General features: G+C 45.7%; 2 protein-coding genes across 2 annotated transcripts; both read right to left on the bottom strand.

Annotated features, from left to right (window-relative positions):
- Nucleotides 1–2,625: 2,625 nt before the first annotated feature.
- Nucleotides 2,626–5,764, bottom strand: LOC139046823 (uncharacterized). Its single transcript, XM_070520734.1, has 2 exons — nucleotides 5,052–5,764; nucleotides 2,626–3,991 (listed from the first exon to the last, which is right to left on the bottom strand). The coding sequence occupies exons 1-2, from the start codon at nucleotides 5,343–5,345 to the stop codon at nucleotides 2,861–2,863; spliced, it is 1,425 nt and encodes a 474-aa protein (XP_070376835.1). The 5' UTR covers nucleotides 5,346–5,764; the 3' UTR covers nucleotides 2,626–2,860.
- Nucleotides 5,765–16,118: 10,354 nt separating this feature from the next.
- LOC139060946 (uncharacterized) lies at nucleotides 16,119–22,140 on the bottom strand. The gene is made up of 2 exons (XM_070540302.1): nucleotides 21,253–22,140; nucleotides 16,119–17,357 (listed from the first exon to the last, which is right to left on the bottom strand). The coding sequence occupies exons 1-2, from the start codon at nucleotides 21,544–21,546 to the stop codon at nucleotides 16,239–16,241; spliced, it is 1,413 nt and encodes a 470-aa protein (XP_070396403.1). The 5' UTR covers nucleotides 21,547–22,140; the 3' UTR covers nucleotides 16,119–16,238.
- Nucleotides 22,141–22,382: the final 242 nt, after the last annotated feature.

Raw genomic sequence — 22,382 nt, 5'->3', positions numbered from 1 at the left:
CAGAACACTACATTCGTCATCAGATTTCTTCTCGCGCAAATATACTGCGGAGATTAAATTGCGAGAAGGCCCACTGGTACTCTTAATTTCATTCAACGGAACTATACAGCGTCGTCTGCTTCACAGCAGTTGGAAAATTGTCCAGTTAGCCTTGCTCTCTTTCAGCGATATCTGTATATCTACACAACCTTTCTTTTTTTTTGGTGGCTCAAACCACTGTACGAAACAGTACTAGAGGATATCTAGCACGCTATAGTTTTTTTTCTTGCATGTTTGTGCATATTTGTGCCCCGCGTTACCGTCATACATTGTTCTCCACCTCTTCCCGACTTTGTCGTCTCGATCGTGCAGTGCTCTTCGCACACCGCGACCAATAAGAGTAACAATAAACTTCATTTTCCAAGTCTTGCATGCAGTCATTCGGAAAGCAGCTAACTCATGTGTGTTTACGTAAGACTTCGACACGCTTGAAGCGAGGATGAGCAGCGTTCTGCACTGACAGCGGACGCACTCAGCTACATAACCAACTATAGCGGGCGAGTACAGTGTTGAACGAAATAGGAGCATTACATTCGCGTGTCCAAGCAGTTACAAGCGCTTCATTATTTTCTATCTCGCAACAATATAGTTTGTGGTATTCATGTAAGACAACACTGAAGGGGGCACCAGCTCTGCCAGGAATGACGAGTGTGAGCATCGGGACAGTTATAGCAGTTCAATCAACCACTCATTGAGTAAAAGAAAGTAAAAGATTTAGTGAAGCATTGACGCGTTTGCAGCCCGGTTCGTGTGTACGCTACTCACATAGCGCTCTCCCGTTTTCGCGGTCACAAGTACTCGAATGCGGCTGGTTCACGCGCGTGAATAACACAGCGCACGAAAACTATCAGGTTCCGTGCAGGCTTGTTTACTTGCCGCATAGCGTGGCAATCACTGCAACAGTGAGGAATTCGACTGGCGCACCCGAACGCTTTCTGCTTACCTTTCTAGCAGAATTCTAGCCTCAATGCGTATAAGGCATTTTTTGTTGTGTATATGTGTGATTTTTGTTCAAATTCTGGCGTTTTGCGCATCGACACCACGATATGATTGTGAGGCACGCCGTAGTGAGGGACTGCGGATTAATTTTGACCACCGGGGGCCTTTTTGAACGTGCGCATCAGCGTTCACGGTGCACAGGTGTTTTCGCATTTCTCCCCCATCGAAATGCGGTCGCCGTGGCCGGGATTAATCTTTCGTTAAAAAAAAAAGCAAAGCATGCGGAACAAGAGCACATTTTCACCGCAAGTTGACTGGGCTTTTCACAAACCTCGTGCTACTCTCGACATTTCATCAGAAGCGGTCGAGCCTTGTGAAATCGCTGGATTGAGTGCGTGCGTTGCAGTATATCTGCTCAAGTAATTAGTTGGATACTGATTCAGTTCAATTTTGTTATTAGTTAGGTGTGTGCATTGGCTTTCCTTTCAACTAATGCATACATCTCCGAGTACTTCAGCGCAATAAGTAGATTTTTGCCGACCTCCACAGGCGATTTAAAAAAAATGTATTTCTGTCAACAATAAAATAAAACACGCAGTAGTATAATTCCGTGTTCTTCCTCTACAGCGTTGCCTTCTGTGGGTGCTCAAATACGAGCAGAAGGGCCTCGATTCTCTGTTAAAAAAAAAAGAGGAAAAGAACCGCGGCTTCAGACGGGACGCCAGACGAAGTTGTGGACGCGATAGGCGGTGTCTGGATGACGTGGAACACGCCACCTAATTTTCCCTGGCAAACACACATAAACCTCATCACTAACAATGCTAACCGTACGCTTGGTTACCTCCGTCGCAATTTCTCTACGGCAACCGCTAACTTAAGGCTAGTTCTATACAAAACACTAATACGTCCTAAGCTTGAACATGCCTCTTCTGTATGGGACCGTGGCTTGGGTTACTTAACGAGTGCAATAGACGGTATACAACATCGCAGCGCACGTTTCATTCTTACTAATTATTCTCGAACATCAAGCGTAACATCGATGAAGGCTACTTTAAACCTCCCTCTCTTCTCATCCCGTAGGAAGTTAGCACGCTTATCACTGCTGCACAAAATTTAGTATTGCAATCCGGAATTAAAAAGTGAACTTTTGTCCGAAGCTGCATACATATCATCTCGTACTGACGTACCATCACCATAAATTGAGCGTTTCACACTGTCGCACGAACCTATCTTTTTTATTCATTTATTCCTAAAAATATAAATGAATGGTATGATCTGCCGGCCTAAATTGTTAACATAGCCGATACATATGCTTTTAGAACTACTATTGAAGAATACTTTCGTTAATCCGCGCTTCCTAATTTTTTATTATTATACCCTGTTATCTGCACATGCTCTGTATTTTGTTACACTCCCTTCTGCAACGCCTTCGGGCCTTGAAGGTACAATAAATAAATAAATAAATAAATGCGATGCATTAACATTGGGCGTGCATTTCGGACACGGCAGAATGCGTGGTGCTATAGCGTGGTATCAAACACGAACGTCGCCTTGAAATCAATCGCTTTAACAGCCGCACGGCAATAATCGAGAGAAAAGTATCGGGGCGAACGTCGTAAGGTAAAAAATCACTCGAGGAGCACAAGATTTCGCAACAAAAAACTGTATTAGCACAAGAAATAAACAAAATGAACGGCCAGTAGAGTAAGAAAACAATAGGTTGACAGTTACAAAGGATAGCAAATTAAAAAAAGAAGAAATTTCGCAGAGCCCACTTTATTTATAACAAAGGAGATCAAAAATTCGTTAAGCCCATGTGACAGATTTTCTGAAGTGGCGAGGAGGATTCTTCGGTGCAGTGCACATTCTGCGACGACGAACGTTAGGGTGCTCCTCTGATCCCACCGTACATATTTGTATGGCTGAGCCAGATATCGAACGCTATCTTTCCGTCTCGGAGGTAGCCGTCATTTTCCAGCGAAGCAATGTCTTTAGTAAATTCGAGGTGGAAGTGTAGCAATGAGGGATCATCACGCTCGCAGAAACAATGCTTGCGACCGGGAGTCAACGGACATAGCTTGAATACTGTTTCTGGATGCACCGGGAACACACTCCAGACAGGCGGCCAACACTTGGAGTCCACCACGGTCCCGTTAAACTCGATCTCCACAACGAGGGGAGATGCAAGAGTAGCGCCGTTCTTTGAAACGGCAATCGTGAAGTACGTGTCCCTCGTGTGCCACACCGTAATCTCGGCAAACTGTTTTCTGTCTCCCTGCCACTGAATGATTTCCTCACAGTTTTCCAGGGTCAGCTTATAACTTGCCCACAGAATTGTTTTGATGCACGCTGGCGTCGACAGCGCACTGGTCAAATGCCGAACCCTACCGCCCAAAGCCTTACAATGAGCAATGACACGGCTGGAATCAGGCTTCGGGGAAGTTTTCCGCGATTGTTCCAGGTGGACTAAGTGTTCCAACTTTCGAAGTATCAACTCCTGTCCCGAGCGCAACGACAGCGACCTCCACGTGCTGTCTTCTTGCAATGGACTTTGCTGGGATGTCCGTTGGTGCGACACGTTCGGTGAGATCGTGGCGGCGATTTGAGCCATCTTGCCCTTTAAGTTGCGCTCGCATGCTCTGACCTCGCGAGTGATCTCGGAAAAGCTGGCTTCCTGTTTGCTGGCTTGTTCTGTCAGCTCATTCAACTGACTCTGAATCACTGGCAGCAGCTGGTCGTGGTTGAGGCATCCCAACCTCGCCTTCACGTCTTCTAGGGCAGCATGTACGTGAGCAAGGGTCAGTGCTGTATGCTCCGAGGACTCTGTGATCGCGACAGAAACACGGGCAGGGCATCCGGCCGCGTAGTGCGTTGGCAGTTCTTTGTGCTGGACTCCCTCGCCGCATCGCAAACATTCCACGGTGTGAAATGTGCACTCGTTCTCGTAGTGCCCCAGCATGCGGTCCATGGTGCCCGTGTACTCGCAGCCGTGAGCTTCGTTCCAGCAGTACACCTTAAGAGGAAATAAAATAAATTAGATGCATTAGAATTTTCGCCAGACAAACTTTTTACTAAAGGCGCGTTCCATCCCTGCCCCTAATATTTAGAACGTACCTTCACATGAATTCCAGTGTGAACTAACGTATACGCGAGATTCCATGGGGAAGTAAATATGCTCCATATCAACCAGCAGTACTTGTCGCTGCCTAACATTAAAGGGGCGTCAAACATGAACATTATGTCAAGGTGAATCACCTAATTATGCTTTTAAATAGCAACGTAACTACTGTTGCAGAAAAAGCAGGCTTCGTAAGCAGGAATGGGTGACAAAAATATGCCATACTTCAACTCATCTGCGGGGACAGCAGCATTCTTGTGCAGTGGAGACCGCCATCTTCCTTTCTTTTGCTAGCTTGCACCTCATATGAATGCTATCAGCCTTCACGGGGCTAGACAGCTATTATATGTTGGTAGGGGTGGGGGGAGTAGTGCCGCTTGAGGAATAATGTCTTAAAAATTTGCAGAAATTGTACTTTTTCATAAGCATTACTATTTTTTAAAAGAATGACTAGTGATATTGTAATGTATGCAAATTCCTTTTCTGTTGCTTTGTGTGAACTTCAAAGAGAAGAAGCATACTGTTTGAGTAGAAAGTGATTATCACTGAATTATGACTCGCGATTTATTATCACCGATGTCTTTGAATTTAGCGCAGAAACGACACCCCCAAAATGTAAATGTGACGTCGCTTATTTCAAAGTATTGCCTTTTTGTATTTCTCTTTTATCTGTGGCACTGAGAAATGAATGAATATTGGGTTCCAACGGAATATTTCACATGAGCCTAAACTGACTTTGTGTTGTTCTATTGTTTAAGTTTTGATAGACGTTAAAAAGGAACATTTAATCACGGTGAATTAGTGTATTACTGTTCGGCAATAGTAAAGAGGGCGCTCTTATGGTTCGGCGTACAGATATGCCATAGTGGAATTACGCCAATAGTAATGCATAGATAACCTTTCCCCCGCCCCTCCTCATTGAAGAAGCGACAGAAGTTCTTTCTTTCTTGCTCACCATCACGGCGTTTACTTTCCTGGTAGGGAATTCATAACCCCCGCACTCCGATTCTTCGAATGCCTCTCGATCCAACGGACACTGGCCAACGCCCCCTTCGAGACTGGCTGCGTGGCAAGATTGGCACAGAGCGTGACCGCACGGCAACAGCACCGTCCGTTTTGAGATCATGCGGCAGAGGCCGCACACACGTGAACTGGGAACCTCGTCGACGAACCGCGTCGGTCGCCAGTTGACGCCGGCGACGACGTGGTCGCGAAAATGGTGCACCCGTCCTCGTCCGTGATCCGGCATGGCGGTGTCTTCAGGCACGAATGCTACGCCCACACGAGAGCGCGGTGGCTTCTTTTACCGAGCTTATCGCTGCTGGGTGGTGTCAGACAGTTTGGCCAGATAAGCGTCAACGAGAGATAAAATGAGCCCTGCACGCACTGTCGCGTAGAATGGGGAACACTTATCTCACCTTGAACTTCGTAACGCGGCGAGGAACGATTGCTTCGTTATCGTCGGCGACAGCCCTTCCTTACATCTACCGCCGCATCCGCAGCAGCGGATGCATATTTACTGGGCTTGTTCCGCTGTCACGTGCGCTCAGCCGCAACGCGTGGCGAAACGGACCTCCTCGCCTCCTGGCGTCGCAACCCTGTCGTCGAGACCGACATCTGCGCGCATGCGCGTTCCTCCGTGGAGGAAAGCGTGCAGGTTTTTGCGCTCTCTCCTGGCGCGCCGGCGATAATTGGGTAGATGTGCCACGCCTGCGATAGGCGGTGTGGCGGCTTGGAAGGGCACGACTTCGTTCACGTAAGGCAAATCAAGGGCGCGGTCTAAAATCTTTGTTGGATACGCGTTCTGTTCGGTTGCTGCAACATCACAAAGTGGCAGTATGCAAAATTTCTTAGAACGGGGCGGAGAATTCAGCCAATCGGCAAGCGGTGAACACCCCGCTTGTTTACTGCCCTCGTCTCCCGTCTGCTTCCACACAGTTTACTACAAGACGAAATGTTTGTCGTCTTCCATGAATGAAATCTTTAACTAAAAAATGTATTTCGTTTTCTTTTCAAGCTTAAGTACGTTTTCAAATAGTAGTACGTGTGAATACTACAATTTATAACTATTAGTTTCTCTGCGTCGTCCCTTGGTGGTGTCCCACACAGCGAAGAGAAAAAGAAGAAAGAAACGACGGGAACAGTGGCGCACCTTTTAAAAATCAGCAACAATATTCCATTTTCTTGCTGGCACCGATGATGGGGTCGATTTCTTTGTAAAACCAACGCGCTTTTTGTTTCGAGAAACGAAAGCGACGCCGGAATTCGTGTTCTGCCATTTCTTCAAACGCGTTTTGCACCGCCACCCGCTCTCCTTCCTCCTCGAGCAACGCCAGCGCAACAACCTAACTTCTCAACGCATGCGCCATTTTCTCGAATAAAACTATGGATTGGATCCGAATGTGCTATCCTGCAGCCGCAGCCGCCGGTTGGATCCAATCCAATCCACCAGACGCGCCATGCGAAGCCGCGCGCGTAACGAGCGTATGATCGCTCCAAACTTTCCAACTCCCGTCGGGTTGGGCGCCTAGCAGACAACGTGATTGGTTGCACCTTGTCGTGTGACGTCGTCATTTTGCGTGTCGTCATGTTGACGTCACCAAAAACGTGGCCGCGCAACGCGGCTGGCGACGTCGGCGCGGAGTAGGCCAATCCCGCGCGCCGTTGACCGAACGAAGGCGCCGAACGACGATCTCCGATCGCAGCCCCAAGTTTTCATTCTCGTCTTGGCTGTCTCCTTCTACAGAGCGCCTTTTCTGCCACGCTTTCTTGCTAGAGAACACCCCGTTCATAAATAGACATAAAGGACGAAGATTGGACACGAGAAGGCGCAACGGCGGAAAAAGAAAAACAGATGACTTGTTGCGTTCGCGACCTGCCGCCTATGCGTCCGCGTCCGTGACTCGACAAAAAATTTCAAGGAGGCTTAAGCTTCGCCTCTAACAGTGGAATGCGAGAGCATTCAAACATCCCTTACTACTCCTCACGCTTCCCGGCAACTGGAGCATGTGTAATCCTCATGTTTACCTGGAAACGCTTGCGGTGAACGGCGAGTCTTGTGGCGGTGAAATTGCGGACACCGCGGCCGGTCTGTGAACGCCGCGGCTGGTTTGTGTGTGTGAAGGGTTTGTTTGTTTGAGTTTTCGTTTAGCAGAATTACGTTTTCTGGTACAGTAAAATTATAATCCCAGAGCTACCAAATCAGTCGGTTCTATTCTTGTCGTAGTTTGCGATATTTCTGCGTATTTAACTTGAGGACTTCAATCAGTTCAGTCAATGCCTTGCATCATACAGAAGCCCTGGGTACAGGAGGTTGTGAAATCTTTTTGCTGATGCGATGGGGGACGCTGCACTTCCTGCGACACGGACTCCTTAAGAGGAATCTGTAGCTCGGGTCTAACTACGACGCGGCCTAATCAAATACATGTAGAACGCAAAAACGTTTTTCTGAGATAACCCTTGCATCTATTGAAATAAAATGTGTTGCATTTGAAATGAAATTTGTTGTATTTGCGAAAATTAAATTCTACTGACTGTTGGAAGCGGAATTTCGATATAGGGGTTAAGTTTTGATGAAAGAAAATTTCAAGAACTGGGAGGTTTGAAGAAAATGGAAGCACGAAGTTTACAAATGAACAGATCTGCATAAGAACACATATCGTGGTTGTGTAAACGGCACCCAGTAGATCATTGAAAGCGGGCAAATACAACGTGTCATTTTATATCCTACCTGAATTTGTTACGTTGTGTACAAGGGTTTTGCAAAGCTCCATTTTCGTATTACTAAATTTTTTAAGATTCATGTGTAACATATCAATTTTGTCCGTCTTAGATGTACTACTAGATTCAATTCATAGAATCGTGATGTCATTTTTGATTGCTGAATTGCAGAGCTGTAAACTCGATAGTTTCGTATTCAGAAAATTTTCGATTTTTGCCTATGTTTAATAAAATACTGACGACCTAGATGAAAAATTTGATACCAACAGTCACTGGACCTTATGTTTTTCTTTTAAATGCAACAAACCTCGCGACATTCGGTGCAGTGGTCGCCGAGTAAAACGAATAATCGAGTAAAACGAATTCTCCTTTTGCATGTATTTACATAGCAGCACCCGAGGTAAAGCTTCCTCTCAAGAGGAAGCTTTAGCTCTGGCCCAACTCCGATGCGGCCTATTCAAATACTTGTAAAACGCAAAAACGTTCTGGTGAGGTAACCGCTGGGTCAATATTATTAAATTTGTTGCATTTGAGAGAGAAAAGTAAATTCTAGTGACAGTTGGAAGTGGAATCTTGATTTAGGTCCTGTATTTTGTTTAAAAGATTTTCAAAAATTCGAAAGCATGAAAAGAAATAGAAGCACCAAGTATACAAATTCAAAGCTCTGCGTCAAGAATAGATATCACTGTTCTGTAAATGGCAGCCATTAGATCTGGGAAAGTGGACAAATTCGGTATGTCATTTTATAACTTACATGAATTTGTTGCGTCGTCTACAAGGGTTCTGCAAAAGCTGTATTTCCATATTACTGAATTTTTTTTGTATTCATGTGTAACATATCAATTTTGTCCGCTAGAGGTGTACTATTACAGTCAATTCACAGAATTGTGTTATCATTTCTCGTTGTTGAGTTACAGAGCTGCAAACTTGATAGTTTTCTTTCTTGAAAATGTTCATATTTTCCCATTTTTAGTAAGAAATTGACAAGCTAAATGAAATATTTGAAAGCAACAGTCATTAAATTTTAAGTTTTTGTTTAACATGCTACAAACCTCGTCACATTTGGTGCAGCGGTTACCGAGAAAAACGTATTCTCCTTTTACATGTATTTAGATGGGAGCGCCCGAGCTAAAGCTTCCTCTTAACGCTGTCGCGTTAAAAGCGTCCGCAGCGGCGCGTGCCAGCTCAGGCTTCGCATGGTTGCGCCCGTCGAAGCCGCCACAGGATGGATGGATGGATGGATGGATGTTATGAGCGTCCCTTTGGAATGGGGTGGTGGGTTGCGCCACCAAGCGCTTGCTATTATACTGCCTAATTTCCTACTTAAGTTAAACAATGAAAAAATAAAGACTGTAAACTCCCACACCCCAATTTTCTGATCACCTATTGCTAACTGGGCTTTTGTATGCCTCCGTTTTTTGTCGTTTCCCTACTTTTCGTCCACCAATCCTCCAATCGCCTCTTGCTAATGCCTATCGCGAACATGTTTACTTTTCCACTGCTACCGCTGAACCCAAAGGCTTCAAGGAGGCAAGTGGTGCCTAAATCGCCCGCTGGGTAGACGTCTTCACGTTCTGATAAAACGTGCTCTTTAGTTTCCGTAGCTTTACCGCAGCAAGCACATGCTTCTTGTTCCTTCTCATATCTCGCTTTATAGGTCCGTGTTCTAAGGCGTCCCGATCTCGCTTCGAAAAGTAATGAGCTGCCCTTTGAGTTATCATAATTTATTTATTTCCTGATTTCGTTTTTTCCTCTTAAGGAATTACTCATGGCAGGTTTCCTTTCCGCTTGACCGTCTTTGTTGCTGTGTTGCCCACCCTACAAGCCACATACTTGCTGGTAAGCTTCCTAGTTCTTTTCCTCCACTGTGAATCAATGTTTTTCCTGCACAGATGTCTGAACACTCTCCCAGCCCATTTACTTTCTTCCAGATTCCTCAGACGTTCTTCATACTCAATTTTACTGCGAGCTTCCCTCACTTCAAAACTGCACAGCTTCATTTGTAGTCTTCCCGTGAGCGCCCAGTGCGAGGCGACCCACTGACCAGCGCCATTCGTAGCAGAGCCACCTCGCGGCCACTCTCGGATATCGCCGGCGAGCAAGGAGGAAGCGCGGAAAGATGCACGCTTGCAGTGAGGCAGGTGCGCGCATGCGCACAAAAGGGGTATGCCAGGCGCTCTCGTGTCCCGAAATATTTTGTGACCGAGCGTACGCCATCGCGCTACTGGAAATTGCTAAACAACTGAGACACAACGAGAAAACGGATGATCTGTCATGTTCAGCTAGCACACTGCACGTCGTGAAGAAAGCTCCCACATGTAAACTGATATCGGTGAAAGAAGAAAGCAGATGTACGAATGGCGCATTTAAACTAAGGATACAGACATCCTTGTAATAGAAGAATAACAATGTTTAGTAGTTTAGCCTCACGTGTGAAGCACTGAAAGCAATAGCAAGATTTTAGCGTAGCGCTTCAACAACTCGGTGTTCTTACTGCACACGGTCACGATGTATTGTCTAGACGCAGCACGCAAGGACATTCCGGCTGTGCAGGAGGAACAGCGCCCTGGCAGCTACCAGGCGTCTCACAATGCTCGAGTGACGAAAAGCTTTGCCAGGTGGCGCTGTGGGCGCCGCACCTCCATTGCGCACTAGAGATGAGACCTACGATAAACGATCGACGTTAGTCAGCGACAAGTTATCAGTCAGCGCCTGTTTAATCCATTACCTACTATGCTAGCTAATATAAATAATCCGTACTTTCAGAATGGTACAAAAATGTTTCATGAAATCTCTTTATAATATACCGTATTCACGTAAAAATTCATGCTGATGGTACGAATCGTGGGAATTGGCGGTAGGGAGGGTAAATTGATGTAGGTACAAGCGTGTGTTAGTGCTTAATATACTGACGCTACCTAATGCTAACAGATACGTTGTATTATGTAGATGGTGTACACTATAGTAGGGTACAACTAAAAAAACTGCAGTTGAGAACTGAGGCGCATGGATCGCGCGGGATTGTTACTCCGCCAACCAATCGCGGAAGCAAACAATATCGTCGTCATGCGACCATTTAAAAATGGCGTCGTACTTTTTACCTCCTTAGCGTCTGCTATTCTTAGGAGAATTTGCATGGGCGGAAGCGATGACGTGTGGAAGAGACGCGGACAAAGTGTAAGAAGTCTGAGCTTCTCACTCTTCAAAAGTCGGCGGCACAGTTCATTTCACATCTGACCATGTTTCAGCCATGAAACTTCACTGCCAATTGAAGTGAAACTAGGCAATCAATATTTGTAATACAAATGTGTCTACTATTCGTGTAAGACATCACTGAATGGGGACCAGCTCTGTCAGGAATGACTGCACGTGCTCGTCGTTATGTTCAGTGTTGTAGGAGTTGAGGAGGACTTTAGGATGAAAACTTGGGAGGTTTATTTACATTATTTACAGTGAGAGTCAATTAGCAGTCTTAAAGTCATTACGCGCCAGCAGCAACTCGGACGCTGCGGCCCGTGGCAAGAAGGCTCGAAAGAGATTAATCAAGGAATGCTCTAGGAATGCTCTCTTGCTACTCCCGGTCTGTGTCTTTTAAGCCCTTCGGTGTCTCGAAGACACGTCACGTTCGGCCAATGGGCGAGCCCGCTCAGATGACGCCATTTTCGGCCAATCGGCGAGTCCGCACTACGGCGTGCCTCATAATCAGAAAGTTGTTCTGGCACGTAAAACCCCATAATTTAATTTTTATTTTTGCTATTACATCAGTTACGTTTGCTCCGATAACATCGGTGTTGCGGTAGTTTTGCACGTTATTTGAGGAATCTTGTACAAATAGCAATATCTTTGCAAAGAAAAACATTCGTCCCTCGTCAAACTATATTTACGATAGTTAGGCAAGGAATAAATTTATTGCGTCGAGATAGGGTTGTGTTTGGTATGATCATAAAAATCTTTCGAAGTACGTGACCAAAATTATACTGAGGATAAGAAAAAGTGTTCCGTAAGGTTGGAGGGCCGGGGAACCTTTCTGAAGTATCTCCTACTGTGATACCGGATCTACTGAAGCTGCGTCCAGACGCCTCACAGCAAACATCGACCCGGTAGAGCCTTAATGCTTGCGATACATACGGGATGTTTAATTGTGTTGTTAGCATAATCTTTACAAATCACTTATGGCACGCTGCACAATTCCACTTTTTGAGTTGGGGTCAGAGGCAGACATTATTTGCATAAAAAATCAACCTAAATAAAAACAACTTAGATTTTTTTTTAGTTTTAAGCTACTCCCTTTACACCACAAATTCTTATTTAGGAAGTGTAGCCAGTGAATTGCACGGCTATATTCACTAGGAACGAATTGTAAGTATGACGTCAGTTTTGAGATTCGCGTTCCGAAAGTTTGCAACGACATCCAACGGTGCTGCAGCAACATTCTAGCCTCAATGCGTATAAGGCGTTTTTTGTTGTGCGTGTGTGTGATTTTTGTTCAAATTCGGGAGTTTTGCGTGCCGAAACCATGATATGATTGTGAGGCACGCCGTAGTGAGGGAATGCAGATTAACTTTGACCACCGGGGGTTTTTGGAATGCGCACTTAAGCGTTCACGGTACACGGGTGTTCTCGCATTTCTCCCCCATCGACATGCGGCCATCGCGGCCGGGATTGGCGTTTCGTTAAAACACAAAGGAAGCGCAACAACAGTGCATTTTCACCGCAAGTTTGACTGCGCTTGTCTCAAACGTGGTCCTTTGACCTAGTAGTTCGGCGGAAACCCGCTAGGTGGAGAAAAATAATTGATAAAGGGAAATCAGACATCCAAGGGTGGATGACTGATTTTCCCTTTATCAATTCTCTCCAGCTTGCGGATTTCGGCTGAAATACTACGTCAAACACTTACCTTTGCTTCGTGTGTTGTCGACAAATTCGACTTCGCCCTGCCATTTGCTAGCCGCCTCGTTAGTTCAGATGGTAGAGCGGTTGCCCCGGAAAGGCGGTGGTCCCGGGTTCGAGTCCCGGACCAGGACAAATTTTTCTTCAACTCTGAGGCTTTTCTTTCAAGGAACACGTATGGGTTTCGTTTGTAGCAATTGCTACGAATGGGTGGATGTCTGATTTTCCCTTCATCAAACCTGGTCCCACTCTCAATATTTCTTCGGAAGCGGACGAGCCTTGTGAAATCGCTGGCTTCAGTGCGTGCGTTGCAGTATATCTGCTAAAGTAATTAGTTGAATACTGATTCAATTCAATTTTGTTATTAGTGAAGTATGCGCATTGGTTTTCCGTTCAAGTAATGCATACATCTCCGAGTACTTCAGCGCAATAAGTAGATTTGTGCCTACCTCCACAGGCGATTTAAAAAAAGTATTTCTGTCAACAATAAAATAAAACATGCAGTAGTATAATGCTGTGTTCTTCCTCTACGGCATTGCCTTCTGTGGGAATTCGATATACGAGCACACGGGCCTCGAATCTCTGTTTAAAACAAAGAGGAAAAGAACCGCGGCTTCAGACTGGACGCCAAACGAAGTAGTGGACGCGAGAGGCGTTGTCGGGATTACGTGGAACACGCCACCCAAATTTCCAAGCACTGAAGCAGTGTGATTGCGCAATCATTCCTGTGTCCTGCTCTTCACTTATCGTTTCTGAAGGGTCGCGGATTGATCCCCGGGGGTCACCAGTGGGCGCGATTGGCTCTTCCTAGGCAGTGTGACGCTTCAGAAGCTGATCACGAGGACCCAACCATTCGAGGACGGCGGAATGGAAAGGCGAGGCACAGAAAACCGAGATTCAAGCGATTGCGGCAAAGCTTAACGATGATAAATGGTCCATATGGACTTTGGACAAATGGACGAATGGACTTTTACACTCGGAGCGTTGAGCAGAACTGGTCGTTTTTGAAAATAAATTTAATGAATTAGTACGAAAATGCATACCCTTGCGAGTTGTCCGGTGTAACCGTCCAGCAGCGTGGTTTAATGCATCCCTAAAACGTATCTTGAACAGGAAGAAGCGGCTCTTTCGTCAAACTAAGAAAGCGGAACACAACTGATAGCTGGCGTGCGTATCAGCAGGTTGCTTCACTGTTTAAAAACACAGTCAAAGAAGCTAAACGCGTTTTCTTTTAGAATACACTTCCATCTCTGCTGACTGAAAATACTAAAAAAATTAGGAAAACTGTCAAGGGTTCCAAAAAGATATATGGTGCTGTTCTGCAAGAAGAATGTTCTTCTGCACCCAAAGAAGTGTTCTCGAACTTTTGCATAACGTGTTGCCCTGTGCTTCTCTACCTAAAGTTGTTAAGATGAATTTTCCTCAGATCGAGCCCTTGTTAATTGATTACGATAGTGTCGTGAACTTGATTCGTAAATTACAGATCTCGTCATCGTCAGGAATAGACGATAGTAATTCTAAGTTTTTGAAAAATACCGGAGTGTACTCATCCATAATTTTGTGCAACATCTTTTCGCAATCTAAAATCCTTTGGTAATCAGCACGATTGAATTAAGTCGGCAAGGTGGTTCCATTATTTAAGTCTGGAGTCGTGAATTCACCTTTAAATTACAGGCCGATTTCTCTAACAAGTGTGCCATGCAAAATTCTAGAGCATATAATATACTCTAATCTCGTCAACTTGTTAGAAAAAAATTCGTTTTGTTCATCTCGTCAGCATGGGTTCCGTAAATTGTTTTCCTGTGGTACTAAATTTATTTCATTTAAACATCAAATCGGTGCCGCGTTGGATAATGGATTTCACATTGACACCATCTTCATAGACTTTTCTAAAGCATTTGATCTCGTCTCTAACGAATTACATTGTCTAAAATTAAATACACTCAACATTGACCGTAATATTATCTCATGGATTGAACGCTTCTTATTGAATAGAACACAATTTGTCTTGGCTAACAATTGACTCTTCGCTTTGTCCTGTCACTTCCGGGATGCCGCAAGGTTCTCTTCTCGGACCCTTGCTTATTATTATTTATATTAATGATTTGCCTAAGTGTGTAGCGTCCTCCATAAGGTTATTTGGAGACGAATTGTGTCATTTACAGAGTAATATCATGAAATTCTGACACTAAAGGTACAATCTGATCTAGACACGGTAACTAACTGGTGCGACACTTGGAAAATGCGACTTAACAGCCAGAAGTGCGAACTTATGAGGGTTTCCCGCAATACTGCTTCCTCTAACCTATCCAACCATCACTTGGCTAACTCGAGGACAGTGTTCAGTTCCCATAAATAGTTAGGCGTCCACATAACATCTAATTTTTCCTGGCAAACACACATAAACCACATCACTAACAATGGTAACCGTACGCTTGGTTACCTCCGTCGCAATTTCTCCATGGCACCCGCTAACTTAAAGCTACTTCTATAAAAAACACTAATACGTCCTAAGCGTGAATATGCCTCTTCTGTATGGGAGCCCGGCTTGAATTACTTAACAAATGCAATAGAGTCTATGCAACATCGTAGCGCACGTTTCATTCTTACTAACTATTTTCGGACATCAAGCTTAACATCTATGAAGGCTAGTTTAAACCTCCCTCTCCTCTCATCCTGTAGGAAGTTAGCAAACTTATCACTGCTTCAAAAGATTTATTATTACAATCCGGAATTAAAAAGTGCAGTTTTGTCCGAACCTGCATACACATAATCGCGTACTGACGAGCGCCATAAATTGAGCGTTCCACAGTGTCGCACGAACCTATTTTTTTGTTCATTTATTCCTAATACTACCATCGAATGGAATCATCTGCCGACCTCAATTGTTAACATAACCGATACGTCTGTTTTTAGAACTACTATTGAAGGATGCATTTGTTAATCCGCACTTTCAATTTTTTTAAATATTATTATACCCTGTTATCTGGACATGCTATGTATTTTGATGCATTCCCTTCTTTCACGCCTTCGGGCATTGAATTAAGGTAAAATAAATAAATAAATAAATAAATAAATAAATAAATAAATAAATAAATAAATAAATAAATAAATAATTGCGATGCGACGCATAAACATTGGAGGCGTATTTGGGACACGGGACAACGCGGTACTCCAGCGTAGTATCAAACACGAACGTCGCATTGAAATCAATCGCTTTACCAGCCGCACGGCAATAATCGAGAGAAAAGAATCGGGGTGAACGTCGTAAGGTCAGAAACCGCGCGAGGGGCACAACGTTTCGCAACAAAAACTGTATTAGCCCAAGAAATAAACAAAATGAACGGCCAGTAAAGTCAGAACAGAATAGGTTGCCAGTTAATAGGGATAGCAAATTTCCAAAAAACAGATGTCGCAGAGATCACTTTATTGCGAGAAAGGAGATCAAAAAATTCGTTAAGCTCCTGTGACGCATATTGTGAAGCGGCGAGGAGGATTCTCCGGTGCAGTGCACATTGTGCGATGACGAAGGTTAGGGTGCTCCTCTGATCCAACCTAACCCACCTGTACTCCTGAGCCAGATACGGAACTCCATCTTTCCGTCTCGGAGGTAGCCCTTCTTTTTCAGCGAGGCAATGTCTGCAGTAAATCGGAGGTGGAAGTGCAGCAATGAGAGGTCATCGCGCTTGCAGGAGCAAAGCTCGGCACCGGTAGTCAACGGACGTGCAAAGGGTGTTCCTGAATTCACCGCGCTCACTGTCCAGAAAGGCGGCCAACACTTAGAGTGCGCCGTCATCCCGTTAAACTCGATCTTCAGAACGAGGTCAGCTGCACAATCGTCGTACTTCCAAACGGCAACGGTAAAGTGCGTGTCCTGCATGTGCCGCACCGTAACCTCGGCAAACTGTTTTCTGTCTCCCTGCCACTGAATGATTTCCTCAAATTTTGCTAGGGTCAGACGATATGTCACGGTAGGAATTTTTTTAATGCGCGCAGGTATCGACAGCGCACTGTTCAAATGCCGAACGTCACCGTCCCAAGGCTCACAACGGGCAATGACACGGCTGGAATCAGGCTTCGGGGAAGTTTGCCGCGAGTGTTCCAGGTGGGCTGAGTGTTCACACTGTCCACGTATCTCATCTTCTTGTTCCGAGCGCGACGACAGCGACCTCGACGTACTGGCTTCTTCCAATGGATTTTGCTGAGACGTCCGCTGCTGCGACACGGTCGAGGAAATCGTGGCGGTGATTTGTTCCATCTCGGCCTTTAAATTCTGCTCGCACGCTCCGAGCTCGCGAGTGAACCAGGCTTCCTGGTTTCTGGCTTGTTCCGTAAGCTCATTCAACTGACTCTGAATCACTGGCAGCAGCTGGTCGTGGTTGAGGCATCCCAGCATCGCCTTCACGTCTTCAAGGGCAGCGTTCAAGTCTTCGAGTGTCACTGCTGCAGGTTGCGAGGACTCTGTGATCGCAGTAGAAACACCGGCACTGCATCCGGCCGCGTAGTGCGTTGGCAGGTCTCTGTGCTGGACTCCCTCGCCGCATCGCAAACATTCCACGGTGTGAAATGTGCACTCGTTCTCGTAGTGTTCCAGCATGCGGTCCATGGTGCCCGTGTACTCGCAGCCGTGCGCTTCGTTCCAGCAGTACACCTTAATAGAAAATAAAATGTATAAATAACCTACATTAAAATTTTTGGCCGACAAACTATATTTAATTAGGGCGCCTTCTATACCTGTCCCTAACTTTTAGAACATACCTTTACATGAATAACGGTGTGAACCACCGTTATCGCTAGATTCTATTGGGAAGGAAATATGCTCAAGCTCAACAAGCTGTATCTGTCGCTGTCTCAACATTGAAGATCCATCAAACACGAATACTAGGTTAAAGTGAATCACCTAATTATGATTCTAAATAGCAAGACAGCTACTCTCGCACAAGAAGCAACTTTGGTAAGCGAGAATCGAGGAAAAATACGCCCATTGCTCAACTATTCTTCCAGCTCCAAACTCATCTACGAAAGACAGCAACATTCTTGTGCATTGGAGACTGCCATGTGCTTTTCGCTTGCATTATCATTCGCTTGCCCTGAATTATTACTGAATTGACACTGAAGTGATTATTTATTACCAGTTTCCCTTTGAATTTAACGCAGAAATGACAAGTCCAAAGTCAGTGTGACGTCGCACATTTCAAGGTTTTGCTTTTTTGGTATTTCTCTCTTAGCTGTACGGTATGAAATAAGTAAATACCGAGTTCCAACAGAATATTTCACATGAGCCTACAGTGAGATTGTGATGATGAGGGAAACGAGAACAAGGTGAAAGCAGAAGCTAATGTTATAGGTGGGAACAAGAACAGTGGTGGCGTAGAGGTAGAACACCCGCCCCGCGTGAAAGAGGTCCGTGGTTCGAATCTCGGTGCCGGCAATTTTCCATCGGAATAAAAAAATAAAAAATCCGCGTGTTGATAAAATTGCACAAACAAGGCCTGGAGCGTGGCCTGATCCCGGTGACCAGAACCGGTAACGCACTCCCTCACCAGAGCAGGATTGGCCACCCTGGTGCAGTACTTGGCCACAACCTCCTATGTGAACACAACAATCAAACCCCGGCCCTCAGTCCCCAGGAGCGGCGAAGCAACTGACCACGGCGATGGTCAGACCTGCGACGCAGCAGAGGGTGCTAAGAATCCCTGGCTCCGGACAGGCCGCCATTGGAATATGAACCTTGCAACGTTTAACGCTAGAACGTTATCTAGTGAGGCGAGCCTAGCAGTGCTGTTGGAGGAATTAGAGGGCAGTAAATGGGATATAATAGGGCTTAGTGAAGTTAGGAGGCCAAAAGAAGCCTATATAGTGCTAAAAAGCGTGCACGTCCTGTGCTACCGGTGCTTAGCGGAGAGAAGAGAACTAGGAGTCGGATTCCTGAGGAATAAGAATATAGCTGGGAACATACAGGAATTCTATAGCATTAACGAGTCGGTGGCAGGTCTTGTTGTGAAACTTAATAAGAGGTACAAAATGAAGATTGTACAGGTCTACGCCCCTACATCGAGTCATGATGACCAGGAAGTCGAAAGCTTCTATGAAGACGTGGAATCGTCTATGGGTAAAGTCAAAACAAAATAGACTACACTGATCGGCGACTTCAATGCCAAGGTAGGCAAGAAGCAGGCTGGAGACAAGACAGTGGGAGAATATGGCATAGGCACTAGGAGTAGCAGGGGAGAGTTATTAGTAGAGTTTGCGGAACAGAATAGTATGCGGATAATGAATACCTTCTTCCGCAAGCGCGATAGGCGAAAGTGGACGTGGAGGAGCCCGAACGGCGAGACTAGAAATGAAATTGACTTCATACTTTGTGCTAACCCTGGCATTCTACAAGATTTGGACGCGCTCAGCAAGTATTCGGAACAGGTATTCGGATTTAACTCAGGAAGAAGACCCTAGTGTATAAGCAATGAACGACAATCTTGAGGGCATCATTAAGAAGTGTGCAATAGAAGTCGGTGGTAACTCCGTTAGACAGGATACCAGTAAGCTATCGCAGGAGACGAAAGATCTGATCAAAAAACGCCTATGTATGAAAGCCTCTAACCCTAGAGCTAGGATAGAACTGGCAGAACTTTCGAAGTTATTCAGCAAGCGTTAGACAGCTGACATAAGGAAGTATAATATGGATAGAATTAAACATGATCTCAAGAATGGAGAAACCTAAAAGCAGTGAAGTAGAAACTAGCAATTGGCAACAATCAGATGTATGCGTTAAGAGACAAAGCCGGCAGTATCATTACTAATATGGATGAGATAGTTCAAGTAGCTGAGGAGTTCTATAGAGATTTATACAGTACCAGTAACACCCACGACGATAATGTGAGAGAGAATAGTCTAGATGAATTTGAAATCCCACAAGTAACGCCGGAAGAAGTAAAGAACGCCTTGGGAGCTATGCAAAGGGGGAAGGCAGCTGAGGAGGATCCGGTAACTGGAGATTTGTTGAAGGATGGTGGGCAGATTGTTCTAGAGAAGCTGGCCATCCTGTATACGCAATGCCTCATGACTTCGAGCTTACCGGAGTCTTGGAAAGACTCTAATATAATCCTAATCCATAAGAAAGTGGACGCCAAAGACTTGAAAATTTTAGACCGATCAGCTTACTGTGCGTACCCTACAAAGTATTTACTAAGTTAATAGCAAATAGAATCAGGAACACCTTAGACTTCCGTCAACCAAAGGACCAGGCAGGATTCCGTAAAGGCTACACAACAATAGACCATATTCACACTATCAATCAGGTGATGGAAAAAGTGTGCGGAATATAACCAACCTTTATATATAGCTTTCATTGATTACGAGAAAGCGTTTGATTCAGTCGAAACCTCAGCAGTCATGGAGGCATTGCGGAATCAGGCTGCCGACGAGCTGTATGTAAAAATACTGAAAGATATATATAGCGGCTCCACAGCCACCGTAGTATTCCATAAAGAAAGCAACAAAATCCCAATAAAGAAAGGTGTCAGGCACGGAGATACGATCTCTCCAATGCTATTCATAGCGTGGTTACAGGAGGTATTCAGAGATCTGGATTGGGAATAATTGCGGATAACAGTTAATGGAGAATACCTTGGTAACTTGCGATTCGCTGATGATATTGCCTTGCTTAGTAACTCAGGGGACCAACTGCAATGCATGCTCACTGACCTGGAGAGGCAAAGCCGAAGGGCGGGTCTAAAAATTAATCTGCAGAAAACTTTTGTAATGTTTAACAGTCTCGGAAGAGAACAGCAGTTTACGATAGGTAGCGAGGCACTGGAAGTGGTAAGGGAATACATCTACTTAGGACAGGTAGTGACGACAGATCCGGATCATGAGACTGAAATAACCAGAAGAATAAGAATGGGCCGGGGTGCGTTTGGCAGGCATTCTCAGATCATGAGCAGCAGGTTGCCATTATCCCTCAAGAGGAAACTTTACAACATCTGTGTCTTACCAATACTCACGTACGGGGCAGAAACCTGGAGGCTTACGAAAAGGGTTCTACTTAAATTGAGGACGACGCAACGAGCTATGGAAAGAAGAATGATAGGTGTAACGTTAAGGGATAAGAAAAGAGCGGATTGGGTGAGGGAACAAACGCGAGTTAGTGATATCTTGGTTGAAATCAAGAAAAAGAAATGGGCATGGGAAGGACACGTAGGAAGAAAGATAACCGATGGTCATTAAGCGTTACGGAATGGATTCCAAGGGAAGGAAAGCGTAGCAGAGGGCGGCAAAAAGTTAGGTGGGCGGATGAGATTAAGAAGTTTGCAGGAACAACATGGCCACAATTAGTACATGACCAGTGTAATTGGGGAAGTATGGCAGAGGCGTCTGCCCTGCAGTGGGCGTAACCAGGCTGATGATGGTGATGCTGAAAAGGGGCACTCTAATTTTAAACTTGCAGATATGCCTTAGCGTAATTATGCCAATACTAATGCATAATTTGCCTCTCCCTCCCCCCGCCCCCATCAAAAAGTGACAGAAATTGTTTCTTTGCTCCTCACCTTCACGGCGTTCGCTTTCCTGGCAGGGAATTCATAACCGACGCACTCCGCTTCTTCGAATGGCTCTCGATCCAACGGACACCGCCCAACGGTCCCTTCGACACTGCCTGCGTGGCAAGATTGGCACAGAGCGTGACCGCACGGCAACAGCACCGTCCGTTTTGGGATCATCCGGCAGAGGCTGCAGACACGTGCATTCGGCACCTCGTCGAAGAGCCGCGTCGGTCGCCAGTTGACGCCGGCGATGACGTGGTCGCGAAAACGGTGCACCCGTCCTCGTCCGTGATCCGGCATGGCGTCGTCTTCAGGCACGAATCGTACGCTTAACCGAGAGCGCAAGAGCGCGGTGCTTTTTCCTCCGAGCTTATCGCTACTGAGTGGGCTCACATACGTTGGCTAGAGTAGCGTCAACGAGAGATAGAATGAGCCCTGCGCGCACCATCGCGTAGAATGGGGAACACTTATCGCACCTATTGCCTTCGCAACGCGGCCAGGGCATCGTTATCGTCGGCGACAGCCGTTCCATACATCCACCGCCGGTTCCGCAGCAGCGGATGCATATGCGCTGGGCTTCTTTCCTTGTCACGCACACTCGGCGACAACATATTAGGGGCCATGCAAGCGCGTGGCGAAATAGTGTCCCTGTATATGCTGCCGCATGCAGGGAGCAGAGTTGCGCATGGGTCCGCGGTTATGTTCCGTGTCTGCAGTGAAGCCACTCCTCGCGCGCGCAGGAGGCAAATGCCGCGCGGTGTTCCGTTTTCTTTTTTGTCTGCTTGTCGCGAACTACGTGCGGCAAGTGTTCGCAAGCAAGATGACGCTTTTTAATGCAGGCTAAGGTCGAACGATCGGCGTAGCCGGAGGGATGCCAAACCCCCGAAATTTTCAGTTTGTATGTACATATATGCCCGCACACATACAGACACACGCGTCAACGTACATATAAGGAGTAGGACCCCTCTCGATCCCTCGAAATAAAACAATGACTACGCCCATTGCTCGAACAGCTCAAAAGTTCGCGTGCAAACGCGCATTAGCTTGCAACAAAAAGCGGCGCAATGTTTTTCAGCATGAATATGAAGTTTTGTCGCGGAGGACGCAAGGCAAGAAATTTTTTGAATGGTGTTTAA

Source organism: Dermacentor albipictus, chromosome 6, assembly GCF_038994185.2.
Source record: "Dermacentor albipictus isolate Rhodes 1998 colony chromosome 6, USDA_Dalb.pri_finalv2, whole genome shotgun sequence".
Taxonomy (NCBI): domain Eukaryota; kingdom Metazoa; phylum Arthropoda; class Arachnida; order Ixodida; family Ixodidae; genus Dermacentor; species Dermacentor albipictus.
This window is presented reverse-complemented; position numbering and strand designations above follow the sequence as displayed.